General features: G+C 47.1%; 1 protein-coding gene and 1 long non-coding RNA gene across 6 annotated transcripts in view; one reads left to right on the top strand and one right to left on the bottom strand.

The window, feature by feature from the left end:
• OSBP2 (oxysterol binding protein 2) overlaps nucleotides 1–20,873 on the bottom strand; it is a gene marked incomplete at its 5' end in the record, with an annotated part of 159,727 nt that overhangs the window by 14,832 nt on the left and 124,022 nt on the right. For all 4 annotated transcript variants that reach the window (XM_082203116.1, XM_082203118.1, XM_082203117.1 and 1 more), the window contains 5 exons: nucleotides 1,053–1,298; nucleotides 5,755–5,919; nucleotides 6,728–6,794; nucleotides 8,707–8,827; nucleotides 10,457–10,649. In XM_082203116.1, the coding sequence (XP_082059242.1) occupies nucleotides 1,053–1,298; nucleotides 5,755–5,919; nucleotides 6,728–6,794; nucleotides 8,707–8,827; nucleotides 10,457–10,649 (792 nt within the window). The remainder of the gene's footprint in view (nucleotides 1–1,052; nucleotides 1,299–5,754; nucleotides 5,920–6,727; nucleotides 6,795–8,706; nucleotides 8,828–10,456; nucleotides 10,650–20,873) is intronic.
• LOC309521180 lies at nucleotides 6,821–19,182 on the top strand. Of its 2 annotated transcripts, none has more exons than XR_014214531.1 (3): nucleotides 6,821–7,029; nucleotides 8,642–8,855; nucleotides 18,859–19,182. It is a non-coding gene; the product is annotated as an uncharacterized lncRNA (long non-coding RNA). The 2 variants fall into 2 exon arrangements; XR_014214532.1 differs by having other exon boundaries at nucleotides 6,825–7,029; nucleotides 8,660–8,855.

Raw genomic sequence — 20,873 nt, 5'->3', positions numbered from 1 at the left:
TTGCTATTTTACTAATACAATAAAGTTCTTTCTTTCTTTTTTAAATTTTTATTGGAAATTTTATTTACAACATAACACAAATCCCCCACCCCCCAACACAGAAATCCACCCCCATCAGACATGAACATAACAAACAACAAGCATAATATACAACAATACAAACAATCAAATAAAATACTTCCTTTTTCCTGTTTCTGGCATCCTTATTTACTTCTTATAAGCTGTTTCCTTTATGAATAATTATTAAGATTTTTCTAATTATAACTTAAATATCCACAAAATCTCCTGCAGACATTAATTGAAACAAGTCCAGGTATGAATTTTAGGGCACTGTTTTGTGAAGTATTCTCTGCATTTTCCCCATGCTTTTTGAAATTCTTGTCTAGTGTGGTCTCTAATTGCTTCTGTTAATCTAGCCAGTTCAATATACTCTAACAGTTTGCCTTGCCATTCCATTTTTGTTGGCACAATTTCTTTTTTCCAGTTTTTAGCAATTAGGATCCTTGCCGCTCCTGTGGCATAGAGGAATATATTCTGATCTTCCCTTGCTATACCTGCGTCCATTATCCCTAGTAGAAAAGCTTCTGTATTTTTTATAAAGTTATACTTAAACATTTTTTTAAGCTCGTCATATACTATGTATAGTATAGTACACAAGGGACCCCTGACCATTAGGTCCAGTCGTGACTGACTCTGGGGTTGCGGCGCTCATCTCAATTTATTGGCCGAGGGAGCTGGCGTACAGCTTCCGGGTCATGTGACCAACATGACTAAGCCGCTTCTGGCGAACCAGAGCAGCGCACGGAAATGCCGTTTACCTTCCCACCGGAGTGGTACCTATTTATCTACTTGCACTTTGACATAAAGTTCTGAACATTTAAAAAGGAACAAATAAATGAAACAACGGATGCGAGTAATCTGGGTCTGAGCTGGAAGAGAATGGCAGGCCCATCCACAGCCAAGCAGAGGATGTCAACCCAGGTCTCCGTGGCCCAAGCCCCATGTGGGCCCACCCCACAACGGCACACCAGCTCCCCTCCCCTTTTCCTCACCTGCTCGCAAAGAGAGCGAAAACCCAGCTCATCTAGCCGGTCCAGCTCATAGGTCTCGCCCAGGAGCGGATTGAATGGCTTCGCTGTCCGGTGGACTGTCGTCGAGTAGGAAGACACGGAGAAAGCAGCCACAAAGCACATCTGCTCGATGGAGCTCTCGCACTTGACGGCTTTGTCAAGCAGTTCATGGTACTCGAGGTCCTCTGTCAGTCTCTGCAGCATGGATAGCGGCTCATTGAAGTTCACCTGCAGAAAGCCAGAGAGGTTGGTTGCTAACCCAAGGGGAGGAGAAGGGAATCACTCTCTTTCTATTTCATTTTTTATTATTATTTGAAGGCACTTATATACCACTTCGGTCCCAGCGCCTGCCAACCTAGCAGTTTGAAAGCACTCCTGGGTGCAAGTAGATAAATAGGTACCGCTTACCAGCGGGAAGGTAAATGGCGTTCCGTGTGCTGCGCTGGCTCGCCAGATGCAGCCTGTCACACTGCCCACGTGACCCGGACAGCGCTGGCTCCCGGCCTATAGAGTGAGATGAGCGCACAACCCTAGAGTCTGGCAAGACTGGCCCGTACGGGCAGGGTTACCTTTACCTTTATATATCACTTAGTATTTCAAAAATCTCCACGCAGCAGTAAGGGAGCAGACACCTTATAATCCAGTTCTATTGGATCGCCCCCTGCAGAATGCAAACCCTGTGATGTTTGCTGAAAGCCAGTGAGAAAAAGAGGCCTCCCATGAGTGGTCTGGGCTACTTTTGCAAGTTGGGACAGGAGGGGTGGAAATCTATCTGCCATCTCACACACACACACACACACACACACACACAACCATAGAATTGTAGAGTTGGAAGGGACCATGAGGATCATTGAGTCCAACCTCCTGCAGTGCAGGGATCTTTTTGCCCAACCTGGGGCTCAAACCCACAACCCTGGGACTACGAGGCTCATGTTCTACCGACTGAGCTATTCAGCTGTTTAAATGTCCTCGAGCAACCACTCCCAAAGGCTTCCAGATGATCTCCTTGGCTGTACGAAGAGGAAACTGCCTCTGCTTTTGGGGGCTGCAAATGGGGGGAGAGAGAGAGCTGTTGCGCTCAAGTCCTGCTTGCAGGCTTTCTTCCCAAGAGGCACCTGGCTGGCCACTGTGGGAAGATGATGCTGGACTAGATGGGCCCTTGGCCTGATCCTGCTACTGGACTCTTCTGTTGTTATTTATTAGGCAAGAAGGGATATATCAGGCATAGGCAAACTCAGCTCTCCAGATGTTTTGGGACTACAACTCCCATCATCCCCAGCTAACAGGACCAGTGGGCAGGGATGATGGGAATTGTAGTCTAAAAACATCTGGAGGGCTGAGTTTGCCTATGCCTGGGATATATGGATGGGGAAACAGCAAGCATCTCTCTATTAAAAAAAAAACCGGGAGGGGAGTGAATGTTATGCTGCAGCTGAGCGAGTATGATTAGCAACTTGGCTGGGAAACCCATAAAGGAGCATGTAATATATATATGTATATATAATTGCAAGTGGTATGTGTCTGTATCTGAAGTCCTTTGTCATCCACACAAAAAGCTCCCCATGAAGGCGGAAGATTTACCGTCATGCCAAAACGATATTACATTTCCAAGCCTCTCCCAGTGTGGCTTTTCTATGTGAACTTTAATCTCTTTGCTGCCACAGGAGCGGCAATGACTGATTTAAAGGCCCCGACGGATCGTTCCATTTGGCCCACTGCTGCAATTTTACGGATTGTGTGTATTGGATGCAGGGATTATTTATACATCACAGTGCCAGGGCTATTAAGGGGCCTCTGTGTCCTTCGCCAGGGGCACGTTCCTGCGTAATTGAAGGGGAAAGACTCCCTGTTGACTCAAAGGGGGAGTGGAGACACTGTACAAAGACCAGGCTCTGCTGTGAGCAAACCCCCCACCCCACCCCTCTTTCCCTGCTACCCACTGGGGGTGGGAGGGAAGGAAAGGGCCTAAGACAAGCATAGGCAAACTCAGGCCTCCAGATGGACCAGTGGTCCAGGGATGATGGGAGTTGTAGTCCCAAAACATCTGGAGGCCCGAGTTTGCCTATGCCTGGCCTAAGATTTTGGAACAGCAATACCCTCTGCAGCAAAAGGGGGAAATGCTGGTGTTAGATACTCAAGGCTAAAGCAGATCCCCTTCACTGAGAGTGGGACGCTGGGGGAAAGAAGCGAACATCTCCATCGTTCTGCCCGAACACTGGGGTCCAGCGCCAAGGGCCTTCTGGTGGTTGCCTCGCTGCGAGAAGCCAAGTTACAGGGAACCAGGCAGAGGGCCTTCTCGGTAGTAGCACCAGCCCCGTGGAACTCCCTCCCACCAGATGTCAAAGAGAAAAATAACCACCAAACTTTTAGAAGACATCTGAAGGCAGCCCTGTTTAGGGAAGCTTTTAATGTTTAATAGGTTATTGTATTTTGGTGTTTTGTTGGAAGCCGCCCAGAGTGGCTGGGGAAACCCAGCCAGATGGGTGGGGTATAAATAAAAAATTATTATTATTATTATTATTATTATTATTATTATTATTATACCTGTCTGTGTTGGGGAAAGACTGTAGCTCAGTGGAAAAGCATCTGCTTCCCATGCAGAAGGTCCCAGGTTCAATCCCCAGGGAGGGTTGGGAATCTCCTCTGCCTAAAGAGGCACTGCCAGTCAGTGCAGACTGCCCTAAGTTAGACGGACCAATTGTCTGACTTCAGTAAAAGGCAGCTTCCAATGTTCATACAGGGACTGAGATAACCAGGAGGTGTGAAGGCCCACTTTATTAAATTTAAATGTGCTTCATTTGTGTTGAACTTTAAAAAATGCACAAGGATATCTGCACCTGAGTTGAGCATTGGGGATTCCATTTTGACCATTGGGGAATAGATTTTCTCACCTGCCTTGCCTCACCGTCCAACCCCTGGACCTTTCTAAATGAATTTCTTAATGGGATACTTGGACGTGGCCTATTGGTAAGCTGTATGTATATGTCAAATGAACTGTTTAAACTTTGTGTTTCTCAAACTCAGGTCTCTGACTGTTGTTGGACTACAATTCCCATCATCCCTAGCTCAAGGATGATGGGAACTGTAGTCCAACAACAGCTGGAGATTCTACTTTGAGAAACACTGGTTCAACTGCTGATTATTAATTTTTTAGTGTTACATTGCAGGAACATCATATGTCCTATTATGTATTGTTATTGTGTAGACATTTATTTATTTTAATGTGAACTGCTTTAGGCACAGATTTACTTGTGAGAAATGCAGGCTATAAATATACTGACTATGACAATCTGCAAAGGGAAGAACTGCCAGAGCATCTTTGCTACAGAGAGCATCGGCAGCAGCATCTGCCCTGCGTGGGCTCAATCAGGAAGCAGCTCTGGAAATGTAACAAGCAAGCATTCAATTACTTCCTGATTAAACATATCTGATTGTTTCAAAAGCAGGCGCTGCCAGTGGCTTGTGTGCTGCTGGGCCGCTGCCAACCCCGGCTAGCTGTCCAGGCACTCCTGAGCAGAGAATGTGGGCGGCTTTCTTGTCTTTTGAAGGCAGAGTTTAAACCTTCCCTCTCCCCACCACCAACTCCCCACAACAGGAACGGATTTGCTCAGCCAAGCCACAAATCTTCGCCACTACCGGCCAACTGGGTTCCTGTGGCCACAACCAGCCTTGTCACTAATGGGAAAACAAAAGGCTGGGATGCGAAACTGCTTTAGCCCTTTTCCTGTTGCCAAAGGTCCCATTCGCTCTCTCTCCCTCTCTCTGCTTGCTACCTTATAGGACCAATTGTAAGCAGCATTAAATGAGCCTTTGCATCTAACAATTGGGTTTCTTGAAATGCCAGTAAGGGAGAAGTGGGTGTTGCAGGGGAGGGGGCTGATAAATAAACAGGAAGGGAGCAAATATGAGGGTGGAGTTTAACCCTTTTCTTCCTTGTTGCAACCCTGAAACTAGCACAGTGGTACCTCCGGTTGCAGATGGGATCCATTCTGGAGGTCCGGCCGGATTTCAAGTTTTTGCAACCAGAGAGACCACTTCTGTGCATGTGTGTGCAGCAGTAGAGCACTTCTGCGCATGCGGCAAAAACCCGGAAATACATTTCTGGGTTTGCCACTTACATATCCTGAAGTTTATGTAACCAGAGGGATATGTAAGCAGAGGTACGACTATATTTTGTTTCAGGGGAAGTGAGGAGTAGAGATGGATTCCTCTATCGGTGCCATTCAAAGCAGATTGCTGTCAAAGAGCCTAAGCGTTTGGGAAATCTCCCTGACTTAGCCAGCGAGATGGTGATTGCTTATCCCCGCTTCCCCCTAAGGTCCCAGGGCAAGTCGCAAAAATCGCAGTGTTAAAAGCAGTTTGAAACGACTTACTGTTGCAGGAATAAGGGGGGGTCCAAAAAGTATACAACTCAAGTGTCATATTTCAGGGCAAAGAGATGCACCTCCAACAGATGCCCCACCAGTTGGACTTAATACAAGACAAAACCCCTTATCGCACCGTGTGTGTAGGAACTAGCATACTGTACGAAGGTAAAGTTCGCATCAATTTCTCTTCCCACTTTTATCTCTGGCCCCACCCAACACTGGCATGCGGCCCCCGGGAAGGCCACCCAGAAAGAGAACGTGGCCTGGAAATGCCCCACCCCCGGAACCAGAGCATGGGGCAGTGGGGAATCACATACAGGCATGGGAATCTTGGACAGTTCTTTGCCAATGCAGTTCTTCATTATGCTCCAGAGGTTAAGGCTGTAGTTGGGCTTGTCCGGGACCCGAGTCCGCCTCTTCTTCTTGTGAACGCCATCTTTGCTTGAACCGTCGTAGCTGGCTTGGTGAGAGCTGTCGAACACCTGGGGAGGAAGAAGAGCAGGAGGGAGAGTTCAAGGGGCCGGTCAGCCAGCAACACACCTTGAGACTTTCAGCTCCCCACCCACCTATGCATACGGGAAAGTGATCTCCCCAGCAGCCCAAAATCGCAACGGCTGCTGTCTTTAATTCAGCTTGCTAATTTTTGCTGCTTGACTGTGCTTTTATATGCTTGCCCCTGAATGGCAAAGGCTAGCAGCTGATACAAATAAATGTCTATCATATTGATAAAGGAGCACCTCCACCCCCATTGTTCAGCCCCTACACTGAGATCCGGCATTGAGGGCCTTCAGGCAGTTCCCTTCACTGTGTGAAGTGAAGTTTACAGGGAACCAGGCAGAGGGCCTTCTTGGTAGTGGCACCTCCCCTGTGGAAAGCCCTCCCATCAAAAGTCAAGAAGATAAAGAACCACACCAATTTGAGAAGACATCTGAAGGCGGCCCTGTATGAGGAAGTATTTAATGTTGTTGTGCTTTTAATATTTTGTAGGGAGCCACCCAGGGTGGCTGGGGCAACCCAATCAGAGGAGCGGGGTACAAATAATAAAATTATTATTATTATGGGGAGGAAGGCATTGCAGGTGGGTGGGGGGTGTTGGCAGGCCAATGACAAGCATAGGAAGCTCATTGTGGCTGGAAGTGGTTCTCTGGGATTTCAAATAAGGCTTCTCTTCCAGAAAAGTAGAAGCTCTGCCCCATCAGTGAGCCATAACCCCTTCCTTAGGACATGTATGGTGCCACCAAGGGGGTGGGGTGGGAAATTCCTATTTCAAACTTTGCAAAATGCGCTTACGTTGTCGTCCAGGTTCCAGCCCTCCCCTCGGCCTTCGCTGGTCCCGCTAATGTTGCTCCCGGCACGCCTGCAGAGAAAACGCAGGGGGCAGCGGTGAGTGAGGCGGCGCACAGAAGCCCGGAGCCGCGAGCGAGAGTTACCCATCCACAACGGAAGCCTCTGCTGCAGAACATGCCCTTGAGAGGGAGTGTCACAAATGGGCGGGTTCTGATATGCAAATGCACGGCTTCACATTCCTACAAAGCCAGCTTGCCAGCCAGCTTGTCCAAAGCCCCAAAGACAAGATTTTCTGGGCCAGGCAGGTGAGAAGAGTGAACTGGGCACAGGAACAGAAGAAGAGGCCGCTGGATCAGGCCAGTGGTCCACCTAGTCCAGCATCTTGTTCTTGCAGTGGCCAATCAGATGCCCCAATGGGAAACCCACAAGCAGGATTCATATAAAAGAGCCCTCTTTGCTCCCGAGGTTCCCAGCAACTGGTATTCAGAAACATTGATGCCTTTCTGACTGTGACGGCAGAGCATAGCCATTCTGGTATCCCTCTCCTCCATGAATTTGTCCAATCCTCTTTAAAAGCATTCAAGTTGGTGGTCCTCACTGCCTCATGTGGCAGTGAGTTCCACAGTTGTTGTTTTTCAAAAAAGAGCTTTCTTTTATCTGCTCTTTCACTGAATAGGTTGGAGGCACTGAAGGAAAGGGGGTTTCTTTCCCCCACTTCAAGTTGAAGGCCACTGGCCCACTCATTGGGGGTGGCCTTCTAAGCATCTAATGAAAAGCCAAAACTTGTCTGCTGAAAACGGGCAAGATCTAAAAGAGGCCTGCTATCCATTGCCAAGGGCTCCAAAGAGAGGAAATGGCCTCTTTCACACAGCCTATTTGTTTTGCATTCATCCTGATCTGCATGCACAACGCTTGCGCACAGCTTAGAATAATAGAATCATAGAATCGTAGAATTGGAAGGGAACCCCAGGGGTCATCTAGTCCAGCCCCCTGCAATGCAGGAATCTCAGCTAAAGCATCCCTGACAGATGGCCATTCAATCTCTGCTTAAAAATCTCCAGGGAAGGAGAGTCCACAACCTCCTTAGGTAGACCCTGTTCCACTGTCAAACAGCTCTTACTATCAGAAAGTTCTTCCTGATATTTAGTCGGAATCTCCTTTCTTGTAACTTGAAGCCGTTGGTTCGAATCCTGCCTTCCGGAGCAGGAGAAGACAAGCTTGCTCCCTCTTCCACATGACAGCCCTTCAGAGATTTGAAGATAGCTGTCATATCTCCTCTCGGTCTCTTTTCCAGGCTAAACATACCCAGCTCCTTCAACCATTCCTCAGCAGGCTTGGTTTCCAGACCCTTGATCTTCTTGGTAGATTACAGGTGAAATTCGGAAAATTAGAATATCGTGGAAAAGTTCATTTCTTTCAGTAATTCAACTTAAAAGGTGAAACTAATATATGAGATAGACTCGTGACATGCAAAGTGCAATATTGTGCAATATTGCTCTACTTGCAGTCCTTGTTTTGCTGATTTCATTTAATATTCTAATTTTCTGACATTGTTAATTTGCGGTTTTCATCAGCTGTACACCATGATCATCACAAATAAAGGCTTGACATATCTCGCTTTGCAGGTCCTGAGTTTATCTCATATATTAGTTTCACCTTTTAAGTTGAATTACTGAAATAAATGAACTTTTCCAAGATATTCTAATTTCCTGAGTTTCACCTGTATATCTACTCTCAAACATTTACTCTGATTTGTTTGTGGGCAGGTTATACAACAACAGTCCTCCATTCTTATTTGCTTGGGGGCTGCTTATGCAACTTCCCGCTAATCACACGTCCATTCCAACTCTTTTGAATGCACTTCCCTGTCACTTCCCTAACAGCAGCTGGTCAGTTTCTTTCTTCTTCTTTTTAAAGTGGATTTTGCTATGCTAGGGTTTCCGACTGCCTGGTGGCTCCCATGGAGCAGGTGCCATACCTACCGGTGGTGCTTCGATGGATCCGCAGCTACTGTGATGAAAGCTTGTGCGTCCTCCATGGCATCGAAGTACTCCGTCTCCTCATCTTCATCACTGGCTTCCGCTTTCACGCTCTGTACGCTCCCTGATGGCAGAGAGGCAATAATACCCAGGTGAGCAAATCCGCTGGCTTGGCTGGGGCTGATGGGAGTCAGAATCATGGAATTGTAGTGTTGGAAGGCCCCCCCCCAAGGATCATCTAGTCCAACCCCCTGTAGTGGAGGCCCCCAAGTCTCTGCTGCCAGCCCCCATCAGTCATGCCACCTTGCCAGGGAAAATGCAAAACATTAAACAAAGCCACAGAGACTTGCGAACTACCCAACCTAAGATGAACTTATAATGTCTGGTTTCAATAGATTTTTCCAATGCTTAACTCAGTCTTTTAGAGAAGTTCATGAAGATACCAACAAAAGGTAAGTTCGGTGTTATTCACAATACCGAGAGATGCAAGTGGAGTTGTAAGGTAAAGGGACCCCTGACCATTAGGTCCAGTCATGACCGACTCTGGGGTTGCAGCGCTCATCTCGTTTTATTGGCTGAGGGAGCCGGCGTACAGCTTCTGGGTCATGTGGCCAGCATGACTAAGCCGCTTCTGGCGAACCAGAGCAGAGCACGGAAGCGCCGTTTACTTTCCCGCTGGACCGGTACCTATTTATCTACTTGCACTTTTTGGCATGCTTTTGAACTGCTAGGTTGGCAGGAGAAGGGACCGAGCAACGGGAGCTCACCCTATCGCGGGGATTTGAACCACCGACCTGCTGATCAGCAAGTCCTAGGATCTGTGGTTTAACCAACAGCACCACCCACGTCCCTTAGTGGAGTTGTAAATGTATGTTAATGAAGTTGTAGACAGGGTCCGGTGTTTTGCACCTGTTTCGCCCTTGCAGTCCAAGTAATCAAGAGGCCGCTGTTCGCCCCCGATGGGGCCCTTTTACTGGGGCTTGCAGGTAGCACACTCCCAAGATAGTTTTCCAGGCTTCTTCAGTGGTCTAATCTCAAAGTCTTGATATGTATATTGATATTCAATCTTACAGAAAATACTCTTTCTTGGCTTAAGCTTAAGAGACTGATTTGCTTAGCTGCAGCAGCTCTCCACGGTTTCAGGGTCTCTCCCTGGAGGTGATGCTGGGAATTGAATCTGGGACCTTCTGCATGCAAAACAGGTGCTCTGCCTCTGGCCCTTCCTCTTAAAAAGAGCCAAGTTCCTAGTCCCCATGGTTATAAGGAAAGAGCCAAATGAAGCAGGAACATAGGAGGGCTGCCTTATGCCAAGTCAGACTATTGGTCCACACAGCTCATTATTGCCTACAGTGGTACCTCGGGTTAAGAACTTAATTCGTTCTGGAGGTCCGTTCTTAACCTGAAACTGTTCTTAACCTGAAGCATCACTTTAGCTAATGTGGCCTCCCGCTGTCGCCATGCTGCTACTGCACGATTTCTGTTCTCGTCCTGAAGCAAAGTTCTTAACCCGAGGTGCTATTTCTGGGTTAGCAGAGTCTGTAGCGTCTGTAACCCGAGGTACCACTGTATATTGACTTGCAGCCCTCCCTGGAGGTGCTGCAGGGAATCAAACCTGGGACCTTTCGCATGCAACACAGCTGCTCTAACATTGAGCTCCGGCCCTTCCCTGCGAAAGGTCCTAGCCAGCCAAGGTGCAGGGCAAGAGCTGCTTGTCAAACATGGAAGCAGTCGCGGCAGTGGGCCTCCTCCTCACCTTTGGACGCGCGGATGCTGGTGTTTGCAGAGAGGGAGGGGGCCCCTCGGCAGGCTCTCTCCAAGTTGTTGTGCTGCTTGGCTAGCTGCTCAATGGTTTCCTCCAGGCGGGTCCGCTGCTCCCGCTCATACTGGAGCGCCCGCTGCCATTTGCGGCTGTGGGTCTCGGCTAAATCCAGGAAGTCGCGGCAGGCCTGCAAGCAGAGAGAAGGCAAGGGGTCAGCAGGGGAGAGCTGCAGGAGCCCAGGGATACGAGACTCTTAACCTCAGGGTTATGGGTTTGAGCCCCACATTGGGTGACATATTCCTGCTTTACTGGAAGTTGGACTAGATGGTCCTCATGGTCTCTTCCAACTCTATGATTCTAGGAGGGTCAGCACTCTATGGCCATCTGGAGGACCGTATTCTCCCATATGAACCTGCCCAGGCTCTAAAATCTTCGGGGAAAGGCCTTCTCTTGCTCCTGCCACCTCACAGGCATGCTTGGTGGGGATACAGGACAGGGCCTTCTCGGTGGCTGCTCCCAGGCTTCCCAGAGGAGCCAGGCTTCCTCCTTGTTGGCCTCCCAGACAAAAGTGAAGGCTGTTTTATTAATCCACTTAACGGGACATTAATCCACAGGACGTTTTATATGGGTATGTTCAGATTACACAAGAACCTAGAAAATGGAAGTGGGTCTAAAATTCAACTTCCAGAGAATCTCAAGTTCTTTTCCTTTCCCTTTCCTTTTTAAAGCTGGTTACTAGCTCTTTAGCCTGTGAATATACCTTTAAGTCTTATCTGTGAATACAAGAAACACCCAATGAAACCTGCAAAGCCAAAGATATGTTGGATGAATAAGATTTTCAGGAGTTGTGGAGGTTCTAGCAAAACTAGACTTGTGCACTAAAAAACCATGCAAAACAAAACAACATATGCACATTTGCTGTGTTTTCATAATCTATATAGGTAGCAGAAGTCAGTGGTTTTTCTTTGGGGGGGGGGTTGTGGTGGTGGTCGGGTTGCCATAGGATTTGGATTGCCAGGGCAGAGAATTGTAAAGGTTTCTAGCGGAGAGTATGTGGAACCTGGGGCGGGGGATGGAGACAGCATGTTAAATTATGCTCCAGGAGAAAATGAAGGAACCAGTCCAGATGGGGACATACACACACATATGTACACACACACACACACACACACACACACAAACAAACACACAAGAGTCCAAGGCTGTTGTTGCAAAAAATAGCTCTCTGATATTCGCATTCCATCACAGCACACGCTATTTAGTGCTCTGACTCCCCCCGCCCCATCCCGCAATCAGCCACGAACCCCTAAATGGAAACAGTTATGCAAACTGAGCTCATATCCCTGTTTAGTTCACATACTTTATTCAATATATACAGCTGCACAACTGGGGTGTCTGTGTTCAGACTGGGGTATTTGAGGCAGAGAGCGAGCCCCTCCAGGGCTGGATTTAGGTTTGATGAGGCCCTAAGCTACTGAAGGTAATGGGGCCCTTTATATGTCCAGCTGTCAACAACAAATTGTCGCTGTTTTTTGCATTGAATATATGCTATGTGGTAATTTATAGACCTAAAGCCATTTGCACATACAGAATGTAGGCACCCTATATATAGAAATGAGCAAACCAGTGATATTTTAGGGAGCAGGCTAGCAGGCGGGGCCCATTACTTACATCATAGGAGCCTACACAACACAAAACACTGTTGCTGTATGTAGGTTTTATTTTATTTGTTTTTTATCTTATATTTTGGAAATGTACATCCAGTTTTTTCCCCTTTAAATTTTTTTGGGACCCCCAAGAGAGTGGGGCCCTAAGCTACAGCTTGTTTAGCTTATACGTAAATCCAGTACTGAGCCCCTCCCTGGACATAAGCTCCGCTACACTGACAGACAGACACACATACTGCAGATTCCTTCCCATCCTCCCTCCCCTCCGAAGCCAGGCAGAATGGCTAGCCCTCTTTTCCTATTCTTAGTCAAGCGGAGTCCAGGCAAGACAGGCAATCCCCTGTGTAGCAATTAAAGGCACAATACGGCAAGATGCTCCTGACAGCTTAAAAGCCCTGCTTTTTTGCAGGTGGAACAAGGACAGGTCAGACTCCTGGGGAAACACAGATGTGCAAAGCAGAGCTCTCTAACAAGCGTTTCTAGTTCCGAATGCTCAGTGTCGGAATTCACAATCTGAGCTGAATTTTGTAAGATGGGCTCCTGAACAACTGTTAGCCTATTTCTAAATTTCTAACACACACACACACACACACAGAGAGAGAGAGAGAGAGAGAGAGAGAGAAGCAAAGAAACACAACATAAAATGCAACCCATAGTTTCAAATTTAACCGCAGAAAACTGAAAAGCAGCACAGATAACAATGTGGCCTTAATATCTTTGAAAGACATTTCTGTTAAACAAGGTCTCTCTCCCTTAGGTGACTAAAGGCAGGCTATTTCATATTTGCCTCCTATTCAGCAAGTCTTTATAGAGTCTTCTACTATTTTAAATCGGGTTTTTTTAATGATTCATGGTTAAATTCAGAACAAATAAGGGCTGGTTTTGAAAGGCGGGGACTTGGGGAGCACAAAATCCCTTTTGACACAATGCTGAGGAAGCTATAGGAGTAGTTAGTAAAGATAAAACTTAAAGAATACATTCAAAAATCAATCAATCAATCAATGAATTACAGAAATTGGCAGTTTTGGGGGGTCCTTGGGAGGCCATGGAAAACAAAGTTTTGGCATCAAAGGGGGTGTGAACCCATGGAACTGTCAAGAATTAAAACAAAAACCCTAATTAATGACAGCTTTTGGAGGCCCACAAAAAACCCTTTTGGGTGGTGGACATAGCCTATGGACTGCAAGTTAACAATCCCTGGTATAGATGCTATTGTCAGTTTGCATTCTTAGTGCAGAAAGTGTTGATCTGATGTGTAGAGATCTTTCCTATTCTAATTAATTCAAGAGGGATCTGGAAGCTTCTGTGAAAGAAGCAAGCAGAAGGTTCATGAAGTTGGGGTATTCCTTCAGAGAAGCTGAGTACAGCTGGTTTAAACTGATTGTTATCTCTTTCTGCGAAGGTCATGCTGACTATAATAATAAGGCCAGAATGAGCCTGGGATTCACTCTTTTCTCTCTCTCTCTCCTTCTGGTGTGCTGTTCTGTACATAATATGCTTAGTGTTAAAGTTTATACTTATTATAAGTTATTGTAAGTTTAAGTTAAGTCTGCTGCAACTGGATTTCTTATGGACAGTGCCAATCCCGAATGTATCGGATTTGTGACCAGTTATGCTCATTTGCCTTCAGTAGCAGTAAAGCTCTGCTGGATAAAATACAATTGCCTCTGGTCTATTTTTTGGGAATCCTGCAACATGTTTAAGTTTTTACTCTGCTAACTATATGTTGAAGTTCTGCTCTGGATCAATACTGAATAGAATTTCATGACAGCTATCAATCACTCCATGGACCTGGTTTGGCCCACCGGCTGCCAGTTCCTAAACCTTAATCTAGAGTGTCAAATACTCGGCTTTCCTATTGTCAAGCAGCCCTCTCTGGATCAGTAACATGACCCAAACAAGATGGAACAAACCATACAAACACAAACAAACACACACACACACACCACGCCTGTTGACAGCTGCTCAGTTGGGCTTCATTGTTGATGTCCTTCTGGATATTACACAAACCATCTTTTGTTTTCAAGGCTGGAGTAGGTGGTTGTTTTGTGGGGGAAAGAAACCTGGAGAAGGAGGCCGGGAACAAGGTCAAAGAAGAGAAAGCAAAAGAGGGAAAGGAAGGGGGATAAAATAGGTTTTCATAATGCTCACAGCAAATTAAAAAACCCAGCTCTTTAAGCCAAACTACCACCCGGTGTATCATTTCTACATTGTTCCTCTCAGCTGTCGCTACCTTGATAGCTGGAGAGCTTAAGGAGCCTTCCAAGAGAGCCCTCTGAGTCTGAGGGAAGGACAGCAACATGTTAGCGACCACATACATACCACCTGAGCTCCTTTATAAATCACGCCAACATTCCTTTCCACCAGCTCCTTACGCTTGCATCCTGAACCTCCAAACGGGGTTCAAAATGTGTGCATTGTGATAAGCATCTCTGAAGCCAGTTTGTAATCATCACCTTTGCTCTCTTAACACTCGATGGCCCCGTAATGGCCATTTTACTGCAAGAGTCTTTCGAAGCTCTTAAAAGGGAGCTGTGTAATTACAGGTGATGTTCTCAAAACGCATTACATGAAAAATAATCCTTTCCTCGCTACTGGGGGACAGCAAGCAATTTCCATATTAAGGCTCTGGCAAGTGGTTTTTGGCAGGCAGACTGGTTCTGCGAGGGGGGGAGTGTGAATCCTATTTATGGCATCAATTTATTGTTAACAAGATTACTGTCTCGTTATTTATTGGGGATGTGCAGGACCCAAGCACAACAGCGCTCTCCCCTCTTGCTGTTTCCAGCAACTGGTACTCAGAAGCAATATTGCCTCTAAAACTGACCATTGCAAAACTTGCCCCTTGGATATACAATCTAATTTAAACTTAAAATAAAAGCTTCGCATTTTTGTTTACAGATGCCAGCTTAAAACCATTGTTGTCTCTGCAAGACAGATGCTTGGAGGTTTTTAAGCAGAGGTCAAATGGCCACCTGTCCTGGATGCTTTTATCTGAGATTCCTGCATTTCAGGGGATTGGACTAGATGACCCTTGGAGATCCCTTTCAACTCTGCAGTTGTATGACTTTCCTTCAGCTGTGGAATTTGCTCCCACGAGGTGTGGGGATGGCCACCAACGGAGATGGCTTTAAAAAAGAGGATTGGGCAAATTCATGGAGGAGAAGGCTGTCCACAGCTACTAGCCACAACAGATATGCTCTGGCTTCTCACTCAGAGGCAGCAATCTTTCTGAATACCACTTTTGCTGGGCATCTTGAGTGGGGACAGCAGTGCTCATTGCACTCAGGTCTTGTTTCCAGGCTTCTGTGGAAAGGTTTCTAGTTGGCCACTGTGAGAACAGGATGCTGGACTAGGTGGAGCCACTATAGTGGTACCTTGGTTGTCAAACTTAATCCGTTCCGTGAGTCCATTCGACTCCCGGAACCGTCCCAAAACCAAGGCAAGGCTTCCAATTGGCTGCAGGAGCTTCCTGCACTCAACCGGAAGCCATGGAAGCCCCGTCGGAAGTTTGGTTTCCAAAAAACGTCCGCAAACTGGAAAACTCACTTCCAGGTTTGCGGTGTTCAGGAGCCTATTTGTTCGGGAGCCAAGCCGTTTGACAACCAAGTACCACTGTAATTTAAACTAAAAAAAAAGAAAGCCCAAACTTTGCTGGTTTCATGCATCGATTTGTCTGCTATACTTTGCACTGGTTTTAAATTGGCACTTTGTAGGCAACTGCAATATAGTCATATTATTAAGGGGGGGGGGAATAAGTAAACAAAGGCCCACCAAACAAGGCCCAACACAAAAAGACAGGTTAGCTGAAATAAGTGAGTCTTAAAGGCACTGGCGCAGCATGAGAGGCGAAGGGGTGGTGGCCCTGGGCGCAAAATTCTGAGAGGAGTGCAACAAGGGGCCCCTACAAGGCTGTGTGGCTGAGCTCCTGCCACCTTCTGGAGCCATGGGGAAGCAGGCCTTCGGAACTGGGCAGCGCCTCCTCCTCCTCATGGCTGGTAAAGGGGTGCCCACACGCCCCATCTCTGAGCTGGCAGAGCCAGGAGGCAGCAGAGCCACCAAGCCGAGAAGTTGCACGGCCACTGCCAGCAGCAGCAGAACCCGCAGCCTGGGGCTCCATGCACCTCCACCGCAGTCCCTGCCCTGGGCACTGGCAACCCATGCTACACCACTGCTTAAAGGCAATTCTCTAAACAAAGGATAAGAATGGTTGCTCCCTGGGTGATGGCCTCTGGCCGGTTACTATTTCTCAGCCTAACCTACCTCAAAAGGACGTAGTGAGGATAAAATACAGGAGGGAGAACTATGTGTGTGTCACCTTGAGCTCCTTAGGAGGGAAAACAGGATATAAATGTAATAGACAATAAAGAGAATAAGCAGAAGCTAGAGTGGCCTTTGTTGTATGTTTTGCACTACAAACATTTTATTTGTTTTTATAGAGAACCTTTTCCTCCAAGGAGCCCTCCCTCTCTGTGTATTTTCCTCACAACAACCCTATGAGGTAGATTAGGCTGAGAGTGAGTGATTGGTCCAAAGTCACCCAGTCACCTTCATGGCTGCATGGGGATTTGAACCCTGGTCTCCCAGGTCCTAGTCCAACACTGTAACTGCTACAGCACCCAGCTCTCAATACCCATAAGCCCTTGCCAGTACAGCACTGAATGAATGAATGTATTATTTCGGTCACAGACCAGTTCCAGCCCACATACAATATCAAGGAAGTCATAAAAAATGATAGGGATACATTTGAATTTGCAATTGGGTATAGAGGGACACGGGTGGCGCTGTGGGTTAAACCACAGAGCCTAGGACTTGCCGATCAGAAGGTCGGCAGTTTGAATCCCCGCGACGGGGTGAGCTCCCATTGCTTGGTCCCTGTTCCTGCCCACCCAGCAGTTCGAAAGCACGTCAAAATGCAAGTAGATAAATAGGTACCACTCCGGCGGGAAGGTAAACGGCATTTCCGTGTGCTGCTCTGGTTCGCCAGAAGCGGCTTAGTCATGCTGGCCACATGACCCGGAAACTGGACGCTGGCTCCCTCGGCCAATAAAGCAAGATGAGTGCCGCAACCCCAGAGTTGGCCACGATTGGACCTAACGGTCAGGGGTCCCTTTACCTTTACCTTATAACAGGGACAATACAAATATAGCAACAGTTTAAAAATATATAAATTAAAACTTAGTCACTAAAATATAACCTAAAATTATCATTTAAGGCCTTAATCATTATGATATCACAGCTTGGCCCGTACAGCATTGTTCTTGGAGCTGATGAAAGATGCAGTCCGTAACATCTTCTGGAGGGCAAGTCTGAGCTAGAGAATAAACATTTTGAAAGCAAGTAACGGGAGGCGAAATTGTGCGAGAAAAGGAAGACGGTTGACGGGTGCAGAGCAGTCAAAAGCAGACAGGTGCAATCGTGCAATTGTATTTGCCTGCAGAAGAACCATTAAGCCAGGAGGTGGAATCCTAAGCAGTGGCAAGAGGCAAGACTGGCGGGACACAGGCCCCTGGAGAGGTTTAATCTGTCTCACAGGTAGCTCCTGCATATTTCTCCAGGTAGCCGACCGCTGTCAGGCTGAGGCAGAGCAGCTCGGCTGATCTGGGCTGGCAACTCTTACAATAATCGCCCACTCTTTGCAGAAGGAACCATGTCAGTGGAACAGCGCCCGAGAGTCGCTGGCCTTGCTTCAACGAGACTTTTCATCTAGCACACAACCATTTTGAGGCTAACCGCCTTTGACGTTTGGTCTTCAGCTTTGTCATATGGATCAGTTTTGGGGGAGGGCGGGCGAAAGCAGCCGGCTTGCCTTTGCAAATCTCACACAGCGGCAGAGCGCAAGGGCCCCTGCGGTGTGGAGACAGCCCCTTTGGCTGGGCGGCCTGAAAAACACACACACACACAGTGACAGGACATGCTCCACGGGACAGGGAGGGTGGAAGGCTGGGAGACCAACAGTAGGCGGAGCCAGACAACAAGAGGCGGAGCCAACCAACTCTAGTTTTGTCCCTCGCCCTGCTGAGATGCAAAAGGACAACACTGAGATGAGGGGGGCAGGTAAGACAGGCAAGTGGCAGACTGAGGCTGGTGCAGTGATTTAGCAGACAAAAACTTTTACTACACCTGTAGCCTCCCAGTTCCTTGCCTCTCTCCCCACCCTTTTTTAAATAATATGGCAGGCAGGGCCCTTCTGGTATTTTTATTATTTTTATTATTATTATTATTAGTTTTATCTTGCCCAAAGCAACTCAGAGTGACTTACAACAAAAAAATCTAGCCAACTTGCATTGCATGAAGTAACCAATGGTACATTTTAGGTGTACAGTCGTACCTTGGTTCTGGAACTGAATCCATTCAGGAAGACCGTTCAACTTCCAAAAATGTTTGAAAACCAAGGTGCAGCTTCCGATTGGCTGCAGGAGCTTTCTGCACTCAATCGGAAGCCAAGGAAGCCACGTCGGATGTTCAAGTTCCAAAGAACGTTCGCAAACCAGAACACTCCCGAGTTTACGGAGCCAAAATGTAAGAAGACCAAGGCGTTCAAGAACCAAAGTACAACTGTATATTTCAGCGTACCAGGAGAGGCCTGCTCATGCTCTCAGGGGTCTTATTTGATATGCAAAGTTTAGCAGAGTATACTATCCCCGAGTTCCTTCCCATCCAGTTCCCTATCTCAGATGGTCTCATTGCATTCAGATACTGCAGTAGCATTCTTTGTTTGTTTCACAGCTTGGTTATTGACCTCATCTTCTAACTGAAAGAGCAACAACATTCCTGCAAAAAGATGCTTTCTGCTGAAGTACATTAGCACTCCTCTGGCTAAAGTTGGACACTCCTAAATTAGGATTGGAAATATCTATCCAGTTCGGTTCTTTGATTTTCACATTTTCTCCCCAATCTTAAATGCTGTTCTCTAAATGTTGTGGCAATTTGCAATGATAATAATAATAAAAACGTTCATGAAAACTTGGAAGCATTTTAGTGCAAATTTCTCCAAATACATTATTCATGCAGTTTTTACTAATGTACACATTTCCGGCAGCAATTTTCTCAAATGCAACGTGTGTGTGTATGTTATTTTGACCGATACCTCAATTTTTATACACATATCTTCCTTGATGCATGCATTTTTACAAACAAGACTAGAGCATTGCATTGCAAAATTCAGATAAGTGCAAATTTCAACATACAGCTGTGTTTCGGTTTGCATATTGTTTGGGAAAGCTTGGCTTTGATCCGATTTGGCTTTCAACGTATACTGTCTCAAATTCCCCCTCCACCACTGCTCCTCACCTTTAATGGAGGATAAGGACCACTCCCATCTCAATTTTCATAAGACTATCAACGGCTACTCCTAACTCACCTCGAATTTTGTATTTACATCCCACCGTTTCCTCCAAGGTGCTCAAGGTTGCGGAAAAGGTTCTCCCCATCATTTAATCTCTGCAGCAACCTTGCGAGGAATGTTAGGCTGAGAGGCAGTGACTGGCCCAAGGTCACCCAGTGAGCTTCATGGCCAAGTGGGGATTTGAACCCTGGTCCCTCGAGTCCTAGTCTGACACTCTAAGCAATACCCCCACACTGACTCTCACCTTTCACAGAGGATAAGGCTACTCCTGACTCACCTTTCATAAGACTATCAATGGCTACCAGTCAAGCAGGCTGCGTGCTACCTCCAGGATCAGTTGCAGCCTGCCTCTGGATGTTAGTCGCTGGGGAACAACAGCTGAAAAGGGGTGTTGGGCATGTGCCCTGCTAGCGGGCTTCTCAGAGGCATCTGATTGGCTGCTGTGGGAAACAGGATGCTGGAAGAGACGGGGCCTTTCTGACGGCCTTCCTTTGCTCCCTTTTCAAGGCAATACAATCTACCCCTCATCAGCCACTGATACAAGTCATTCATTCTTTAGCAGATAACTAATACTCTCTTTCTCTCAAAGCAATCTGAGAACAAGCACACGTGCCCTCTATTGTTATAGTTCAATAGCTGCAAGTCCTCTTTCCATATTGCCTCCCGCACTCATTCACAAAGCCTGCCCAACGCTGACCCCCGGGCAACTTTATGACTAGAATTCTAGGGTGTTCTGTAGAACTGGAACAATTTCCAGAGGGGCAGCCATGTTAGTGGCGCTGCAGAATAACAAAGAGCCTTGTGCCAACTTTAAAGGGCTAATTTATTAAAGGGGTGCGGGTGGCACTGTGGTCTAAACCACAGAGCCTAGGGCCTGCCGATCAGAAGGTTGGCAGTTCGAATCCCCGCAACGGGGTGAGCCCCCGTTGCTCGGTCCCTGCTCCTGCCAACCTAGCAGTTCGAAAGCATGTCAAAGTGCAAGTAAATAGGTACCGCTCCGGCGGGAAGGTAAACAGTGTTTCCGTGCGCTGCTCTGGTTCGCCAGAAGCGGCTTAGTCATGCTGGCCACATGACCCGGAAGCTGTACGCCGGTTACCTCGGCCAGTAAAAAGAGATGAGCGCCGAAACTCCAGAGTCATCTGCGACTGGACCTAATGGTCAGGGGTCCCTTTACCCCTTTACCTTTAATTTATTAAAGGATAAAGCCAGCCTTCCCCAACATGCCTTCCAGATGTTTTGGACCACAGTTCCCATCAGTCCTGGCTAGCACAGCCGGTTTTGGACTACAACTTCCATCATCCACTTGAGATGAGAGGAACTGTAGTTCACAACAACCCAGAGGGTACCAGGTTGGGAAGGCCAGCATAAGCATTTGTGGAGACCCACTTCATCAGAT

Source organism: Podarcis vaucheri (assembly GCF_965113315.1).
Source record: "Podarcis vaucheri genome assembly, chromosome: 16".
Taxonomy (NCBI): Eukaryota; Metazoa; Chordata; class Lepidosauria; order Squamata; family Lacertidae; genus Podarcis; species Podarcis vaucheri.
The sequence above is the reverse complement of the archived record's forward strand: the minus strand, read 5'-3'. Positions and strand labels throughout refer to the sequence as shown.